The 9,345-nt window shown below is 31.6% G+C and overlaps 1 protein-coding gene across 2 annotated transcripts; it reads right to left on the bottom strand.

Annotated features, from left to right (window-relative positions):
- Window positions 1-525: 525 nt before the first annotated feature.
- LOC100818190 (cyclin-D1-1) lies at window positions 526-5,234 on the bottom strand. 2 transcript variants are annotated; one of them, XR_419470.4, is made up of 7 exons: window positions 4,670-5,234; window positions 4,276-4,362; window positions 2,874-2,972; window positions 2,166-2,367; window positions 1,902-2,032; window positions 1,528-1,811; window positions 526-1,338 (listed from the first exon to the last, which is right to left on the bottom strand). XR_419470.4 is itself a non-coding variant. In XM_003551958.5 (6 exons), exons 1-6 carry the CDS (start codon window positions 4,964-4,966, stop codon window positions 1,581-1,583), a joined length of 1,047 nt encoding a protein of 348 aa, XP_003552006.1. In that variant the 5' UTR covers window positions 4,967-5,234; the 3' UTR covers window positions 526-1,580. The 2 variants fall into 2 exon arrangements, 1 of the variants encoding a protein (XP_003552006.1); XM_003551958.5 differs by having other exon boundaries at window positions 526-1,811.
- Window positions 5,235-9,345: the final 4,111 nt, after the last annotated feature.

The following is a 9,345-nucleotide window of genomic DNA, read 5'->3' as shown; positions in this document are numbered from 1 at the left end:
AATGGGAAATGGGGCTACTGGTGATAGTTTGTTTGTATAATACCACAATAGCACAGTCTGTGACGGTCACGAGCAAGCACTGACTAATTGAGGAGTCATAATCAGTGAGTGATTGGCCATCTTTATAGCTAGCGGGGACAACGAGTCCACCGGCTTCAGATTTCTGCCTCACTAGATTCCAGAGAGGGTCTTATAAGTTTCTTTTCATTCAGTAATAAGAACAAATGACAAACCTACAAAGTATCTTAAATGAGAGTCATGTGGCACGACCTTGCAATACCCAATAGTATTATTTCAAGCGATTTTTGCGTGGACTGTAAGTTCTTTAGACAAGTGGGGTGTAAATAATTCAAATTGTACATTATATTTAGATGCATATGGTTGTATTGTATTGTATATAACTTTCATGTTTGAATTGCTTTGGGGTCAGTGAGCCCGTGAATCACATGATTCATTCAAGAATGAGTCCAGGATTTCCCTAGATATAATAGAATATAATGGAAAGATATGTAAATGAAAGAAATCTAAGAAATTAATAGTTGTCATTATATATTAATCAATCCAATACACAGCACACAGGAAAAAGGCCCCAAAGACCTTTTACCCCTATGTGAAAGAGGGTTCTCCTCTCTTGAAAACAAATAAAAAAATTCAAGGTTTTTAAATTAAAACCTATATATACACGTGTTTCCATCACACGCGCGGACACCAGCCATTGGAGTCCTGTATAGTTAGGCCAAAACTCATGGCCAAAAATAGGAAAAAATATATAAACAGCTCCCGCAAAGAAAAACCAAGAAAAAGAAAAATCACACGTACACACTTCATTGGCACGCACCAGAACCGACTGCACACGTGCCAATACCCAACAAAAAAAGTCCACGATTTGTAGCCAAACTTCAACTTATTGCCCTTCAATTGTTCTTTACTGTTGAGGGTCCCATCAAAGTAGTAGTAACGTGGATGATGAAGAAGCAGTGATGCTGGCCAAGAAATGAAGCTTTGCTTGACTTATGAATACCATGATATGAACATTGAACACTTCAAACTTCTAAGTTTCAACTTTCAATAATCACCAGAGTTTTTCATACCTTCTCTCTACTTTTTCTTCTTCTCAATCTCTACAGCGTTGCCCCCACCATCTTTCATCTCCTTCACCAATAATTAATGCAAACTTTGAATTCCAGCCCGCAACTCACTTCTTTCTTCCACACTCACAGGTTACAAGAACAAATCACATTAAATTCTTCTACCCCTGTTTCAGTGTTTCACTTCTTTCTTCTCTCATTTCCTCTCCCACGGTAACATGTCGCAAAATCCCTCTTCCCTAGGTGAATTCTGCAAACTCAATATTAATAAGTCACCAACATAAAAATAAAAATTACTCCAAACCCATCAAACTCTCTTAGTATATACGATAGAGATATATCATATATATACTATTATAATCTACACCCTCACTCAAGTCATTTTTTAATTGCAAAAACCCTCTAAAAAATGTTGAGGTTTCTAGACAACTTGGCCCACCTTATTCCCTCTCTTTTTCTTCCCTTCTTTTATTATTGTTGTTCGTTTTCTCTTCACTCGGAGTTTCCTTTGTCATCTACCCACAAACGGTTATTTAATTTCCTCCTCTTACAAGACAAGGAGAAGGAGGTTGAAGAGGATGATGAGAATGATGATACAGTACTTGACCTCATTCGGGTCCGAGTTGTTACTCGCAGCTGCGGCAACACTTTAGTAGGGAGTTTCCGTTGGTTATTGTTAATCACAAGCTCTTGCATCAACTGGTAGCACCCTATTACTTTTTCCTGCAATAATCACATATACGTGCTTTGGCAATTCGATCCATTTAACATATACAAAAACCAACGCATCATAATTTAACATACTATGCTTACTTTTCTTAGTCCCTCGCACCATGACTCAGCATTTTCGGGCTTAACCACAGACCAATTAGGAATTTCATTAGCTGCAGTGAGTATGGCTGCAGCAGCAATGCATGAAGGCCAGTAAGCAAGAAAGCTAGCCTCTGTGGACAAAGTAATCAAATAGGAAACTCATTAATTTTAGTTACTCAAAATACAAACCTTCATTACTAGTATTCAATATTTCTTAAAACTTATAACTTTATTCAATAAATTACATATCATAGAAATGGATACCTTGGATATTAGATACGATGATTTCTGTTGCCCTGGAAATAAGGAACCGGATAAAAGTTCCAGTTGAATCTACTTTGCACGCAAAGAAAGCGAGGAAGCAAAGTGGTGTTACTGATCTTAGCCTCCAATCTAAGACACCGAGAACAAGTAGCTCCATCCTACGAATTGTTCTCGGCTCAAATATGTACTTGGCACCTTCTATCTGCAGTTTATAAATACATTGTGAATTACGTAGTATTGTATATGAACTGACATGCCAATATTTCAACATGGAAGTTTTAACTTTTAATCATTAATAATGATTAGTTTTTAATCATTAATGTGTATATAAACAGAAGATAATATCATATTATCTTCGCACCAAATTCAATAGTGCATGTGTAAACCCATGATTCTGCTGCAAAAGGTAGCGTATGTTTGGGTTCATTTTATTGATTCTAGTGCAAAAGCAAACCCAAATGTCAAAAGTTTTCATTACAAAGGAGCGTATGTTTGAGATCATTTCATTACAATGATTCTACTGCAAAAGCAAGGAGCGTATGTTTGAGTTCATTTTATTGATTCCAGTGCAAAAGTAAGGTCAACACATATGGAAAGTTTGTTAATTTTTATTAATTGAAAATTCAAATCCACTATCTATTGTTTTATTTCTTCGTTACTAAATTAATCTTATATCTTTCAATCCCGATAGAACTTATATATTTATACCTGAAGGTCCAAGAGAGATGGAACAAGAGGTTCTTCCATCTTTGCTGCCAAAGACAAGCATGCAACAGATACAAGTTGCAGAGGCCACCCATTTGTTTCCTGTAGACATGTATGCACAGGATCGTATCAAACAGTGAATCAAAAAGGTCATTATAATCATCATCACAATAATTGCTTCCAATATCTCGATTAGTAGTGGTAATAATACTTTTCAAACTTTCTGGCACAAGTGCCAGCATGTATCCCTCACGTGACATGCACCTGCAGATAAAAGTACTAGAATCTTCTTCTGCAAGCTGTCACTATCCCTGTATAGCACTACAACAGTATATATTGCCGAATACGCACGTTGTTTACATTTACACGCTGTTTTCTTTTAAAGTAAAATTCACTTAATTCTCGTACGTATAAATAACTCATATAATACCTGTAATAACTTTTGCTTATAATTCAACATTTATAGAAAAGCATGGCATAAGGTTTTGTCGTACATAAAAAAATAAATGCTTTGTTTAATCAATAATTGAGAGGTTATTGGAATAGTAACTCCTTTTTAGATTCAGCATAAAGCGACCCGAAACACTTAGAATTTTCTTGACATAATAATTATAACTTATAATTTTTGCACGTAACCGACGACAGAAAGAGTAGCATGATAGCAAAGATATTTTATACATAAAAAAACTCCGTATATAATTTCATATTTTATAGTATTTTTTAATGCATGTCATATGCATCCCAACTCCAATATAAATAAATGTACCACTACGTTAATCTCATATTAAATAACTTCGCATTACCTACCTATCCAATACTCGGGTTCACATCTTTCTGAAAAATATATTATAGTAAATATATATAACCTTTTATCCAAAAATAAAGAGAAAATATGAAATATGGTGAATAATTTCAGAAAATGAAAAATAATATTAAAAAAGTACTATATTAATACAATGACTTTATAATCAAGAAAACAAAATAAAGTATGAGAATGTGTTGCCGTAAGCTTCAAGTCTGAAATGTCAAACATAATAATTACCGGATAGAAATGAAATTTTATTTGCTTACACTTAATAATAATGACAAAAATTGATTTTTTTTATATTGATATTGTAAAAAATTTCACTATACCGATTAATCAAGAATTATTATTATAATTTTTTAAAATAACTATCATAAAATAAACAAATTTACATAAATAGCTTGTGATTAAATATATAAAATTTTTTACAATGCGCGCGCGCGCGCACATATATATATATATATATATATATATATATATATATATATATATATATATATATATATAATATAAAATTTTACATTGTACATATATGTATATAATATAAAATTTTGGATTTAATTTTAAACATTTTAAAGCTGCTGAGAAACGAGAGCTCACCGGCAACCGGCGAGAATCCAAAAACCGATCCATATAGTTGACGGCGAGGTACGCCGTCAAAGGCTGAAAGCCATAGTACGCGTGTACCTGCGAAACACGCATCATCAAACAGTCACTAATCAATTCGCATGAACAAATCAGAAAAAAAAACTAACGCCGTCAACCCGCAGTGAACTCCGTACGACGCAGATCTAGAAGATACTAGAAGGCCGTTACGAAGAAGAGACGGTTACAGTTACACCAGCGGTGCATTTTAGCGTAGAGCAGTTCGGCGAGTTGAGTGGCAATAACGTAATACAAGCGCAACCGCGTGTCCGATTGTTGAAGAAAGTTTTTTAGTGTTGTTTTGTTCAGTTATTTGTTTTTATGTTTGTTTAGTTATTTCTTAGTTTACCTTGAGAATCCATCCAACTGATTCTTCTCTGGCGTTGGCGTCCAGGGAGCGAGATTGGAACCGCGACAGGTACTCGAATCCCGGAACGAAGTTGCGCTCGTGCTCGATGAAGCTCGCGATCGAATAACAATCCTCTGTCGTCGGCGACGGCGGAGGAGGTGAGGAGTCGATGTCGGAGAAGGAGCACTCCGGCGACTCTCCGGAGAGGATTCCGGAGGAGTCCTCGCCGCAGAGGAGGTCGTAGTCGGAGAGGCAGGAAACCGACATGAGGAGCCCCGGCGGTGATTCCGCATTCATTGAGTTGCCATGCCGAGTCGCCGGAGAGGCTGCCGGAACCTGACCGGAGATGTCGCCGGAGAATTGGTTTTGCTGCAGAGAGGGGAGAGAGAGTGGTTGTTGATGAATGGAAGACTGATATCGTTGTCTTGGTTTGAAGGCTCTTCTGCATCTGATTGTGTGACTATAAATATGCGTGCTTCTGTCTGTTTTTCCTCTAACAATAATTAAAACTATTACTATTAATTTTATTTTTTTACCATTTTATTGGAATATCACTGACTTTGTCTTTCATACAATATTTAAATTTGAGATCTTATGTGAGAAGATGAAGATTAATATCATTTAAATTAACAATTTTTTTGATAAACTATTACTAATATAAATATTCTTGTTAAGCTTCTTTTTTCCTCAAATATCTACGCTGGGAGTTTTTCATTTTGGCCAGAATATATTGTTTGAACTTATAATTAAAAAAAGTTGAGGATAGGATTAGTTAAATTTGTTTAACTTTCATTGTGTCCAGAATTTAATTAGAATATAATGATAATATTAATAATTTTTTACATTGTCATTTAATAATAAATTGTTATGGGATTGTTAGTTTTTATAATAATCATTTTAAAATTTAGATATAAAGTAATTTCAATCCGTTAAATTAAAGTGAGTAATTATATTAGATAGATTATTGACCTAGGACAAACTCTTGAAAGGGGTTGACTTGGTGTGTTTTAATAAATTGAATTTTTTTTATCAACAAATAATAATTATCAGTTCCTTGATTTTTATTAATGTAAAAAATTTAAAATTATAATTTTTTTAACTATTAAGTCACCTTATAATTTATTATTTTCTTTTTAAGGTTGATAAATGGGCCAATGCAAAAAATTGGTAGGTATTTACCAAAGGTATTCTCCTACTCAAATCAATAATAATTACATTAGAGTGATAATGAATATTAAATGGTTATCTACTACAACGAAGTGATATATACAAGACTCAAAGATGAGCTGAATTTTGCGTCATGGGATGTAATATGATGTTTTTAATTGCCCTTAACGTTGACTTTAACTGAAGCTTGTAATTATGGTTGATCCAGTATTTGGATATAAGAGTATCAGTATATGAATTGGGTTTAGCCCAGGTTCATAACAAATTTAAAAAATTTATACTCGATTTATAAAATTAACAAGAGATTTTAATTTCAAGTTCTAGTTATAAAATTACATTAAATATTTAAAGAAAAAATTAATCACCTATAATGATTATATAAAACTCGAGTATGGTCTACAAAAACAAAATGAAACATTGTCTTTAAAGTCTAAGTTTATATTTTTTTGTTAACTTTGTATTTTTAACATTTGAGACATAGAACTGTACGTACTAGCAAGCAGCGGCACGTTGAGTAAGTCTAGGAATACACGTGAGATCCAATAAATAGAAATTAAAAAATATTTGAAAAACATTAAATTTAAAGTTTATAATATATAAATATTTCTAACTATAAATTTAAAACAAATTTTATCCCATTTCAAAAACAATAAAAATAGGTTTTTACTGGGTTTTGTTTCAATTTTTATTTTTACCCTAACCCACATTTTTATTTTTACCCTCACTCATGCTGCTTCACCCTTCACGCCATTGTGTTGTGCACTATCTCTTTGTGCCGTTCAATCTGCGCCGCTCGAAGTCGGTCGCCGCCTCTAGCATTGCTACGGGTGATAATGGGGAATCAAATTGGGATTTTCATTGTTTATTCATAAGGAACTAGAAATTGGAGAAAATGTGTAATGAGTACCAAATCCAAATTGTAGGATATCGTTTATTTATTAGGACAGAGTAATTGTTGGAGAAGTTCCAATTGAAAATAGTTACGTGGAATTCTAACAAATTCTGAAACTAGAATGTTGATAAGATTAATTTGTGAATTTTAATTCTTAAATAATTAATTAAGGTGACTACATATTATATTATAATATTTATATTTTTTATGTGCGGAATATAAATAATTTAATTTGATGAGTTTATTAGACTATTATAAATTAACGAGTTTAATAGAAATCGATTTATCCAGTAATAAGAAGTCTAAATTTAAAATATAATTGTTGTTCCAATACACCAAATCAAAAAATAATTTTTTTTCTCTATCTAAGAAGAAAATGACAATTCCAAAAGAAATATGGTGATTTGATAGAAAAAGGTCATTAAATTAATTATTCGTGATTATTGTTTAAAGTCTGCTACATTTATTTGATCAATTATTATAAATTCAAGTATTTTTCATAATTTCTCTTAATTAACATGATATGTTTCTGGTGATTATTAATATTTTATAAAGATTCCCTAAAAATTTAATATAGTGTCTTATTTCATTTGTTACAATTTGAATATTGAAGCACAAAATCAAGACTTCTAAAATCATATTTTGAAATGCATTGATTCTAATTATTTGTTGTCCCCTTATTACTGCATAAACAACTTGGTAATTGGTGTTTGGGAACCTACCCATATCATCTGACTAGTATATTTTGTTTTGTTCATGTTCTGTTAAGAATGTACAATGGTATTGAATCAGATATTGGAAGCACGGGCTCAAATAGAACTTAGTTGGAAAACACCGCCGCCAAGGCTTGATAAAATTTAATATTGATGCTTCAGTTAAGCAATCCAAAGGAGTAATACTGGTTTTGGTCTTGTATTCCGGAATTGGCATGGTGAGATTCTAGTCTTTGCGACAAATTTTTCTGCTGAGTGTGTGCCACCCAATGTGGCAGAAGTGTTACGCTTAAGGTGGACAATTGAAACAACAAAACATGAACTCTTTTTCCAAGTGAAGTTCAACACAAATTTCAAGAAATTACAACTGACTTGGAAACAAGGAAACCATTAGTTATAGCTAATTCAATTCTTAGGATTGATTGAAGAGGCTAGGAAGCTAGCAAGTGGAAACACTTTACATTCTTTATTGTATGTCCCTCATATTTGTAATAAAGCCGCTGATAAGCTTGCTAATTTGACTTTTTCATTTCATGAGACATATTGGATGGAGGAATTGTCCCTTTGATTGAGTATGGTGTACATTGATTTGCTTCTTTGAATTAAATTAGACAGTTCAATCTTTAAAAAAATAAAATAATGAATAATACGTTTATGTCATTATTTCTTTTATATAGTTTTAACATATTTATTTTGTTGTAGAATTTTTTATTTTTTTCATATTTAATTATTTTTTATTTTAAATTATTTTTGTGTTATTATTTTTTATATTGCATGATTTGATAATGGAGCGAGATAAGATAGAATATTTTATTTATTTTACCTATTTTCGATTTACAAAAACTTTTTAAAAATTAAAAACCAAAATAAACTAAAACTCAAAAATCAAAACATAAACTAGTTTTATTTTTCAAAATTTCTAAATTGTTAACAAAAAATCACCCACAATGAGACCTAAGTTTATTCTTTTCAAATTTGAAAATGAGGGTGAGGGAGATTCCTAATTTTGATAAGCAAAACATTATGAACTATTTGTTTCTTGTTCACATGATGATCAGCTTCATAACTCACCAAAACATTATCATTATAGTAGCATTGATGGAAAATAACTTTGAAGTGGGGAAATATGTACAGATAAAATATATAGTTACAAGTTAGAATTCTAGGAAATGTATAGTTGGTTGTAAAAAAAAAGTGTACTTTTCACAAATAATCTTTTGATAGATCTCAAATTACTTTTTTGGTTAGATTCATTGATCATGTGTTGTTCTTTTGGATTGGTTCTAGCAATGAAATGTAAAGTAAGTTAATTATATATTATTTAAGTTAAATCTTGTTGACGAAGACTTCTATAGTTGCCTTATTGAAACCCACAGTTAGTTTGGTTAAAAAATCAATAATTTGTATGTTAAATATATATATATATATATATATATATATATATATATATATATATATATATATATTCGTTGCTAAATAAATTTTCTCTTGTAATTGTATTCAATCAAATCTTCCTCTCTAGGTCCATACAAAATCTTCTCCCTCTCCTAACTCTTTTTCTTTGTTTTGTTCCATAGAAATCTTATCTTGTTGTACCATTTTCTTTTTTCTTTTTTGTTCATAGAGAGGAGTCAAACTCTAGTACTAGAAAATTTACAATAATTTACACATACGACTCAATCAATTAGTTATCTCATTAGTTTGTTACCATTTTCATAATATGAGAAACTAGCTTTAAAAGCTTCAAAAGTCATTAAAGTCAATTAGATGAAAAAGACTATATTGCCTCAATATTAAAAATTAAGGGACAAATTAAACTTTTTAATAATAAGGGGGGCAAATTGGACAAACTAAATAAAAGAAGGACCAAAAAGTAATTTGGCCAAATTATTTGGTGTTTTTTT

Source organism: Glycine max, chromosome 18, assembly GCF_000004515.6.
Source record: "Glycine max cultivar Williams 82 chromosome 18, Glycine_max_v4.0, whole genome shotgun sequence".
NCBI lineage: Eukaryota > Viridiplantae > Streptophyta > Magnoliopsida > Fabales > Fabaceae > Glycine > Glycine max.
This window is presented reverse-complemented; position numbering and strand designations above follow the sequence as displayed.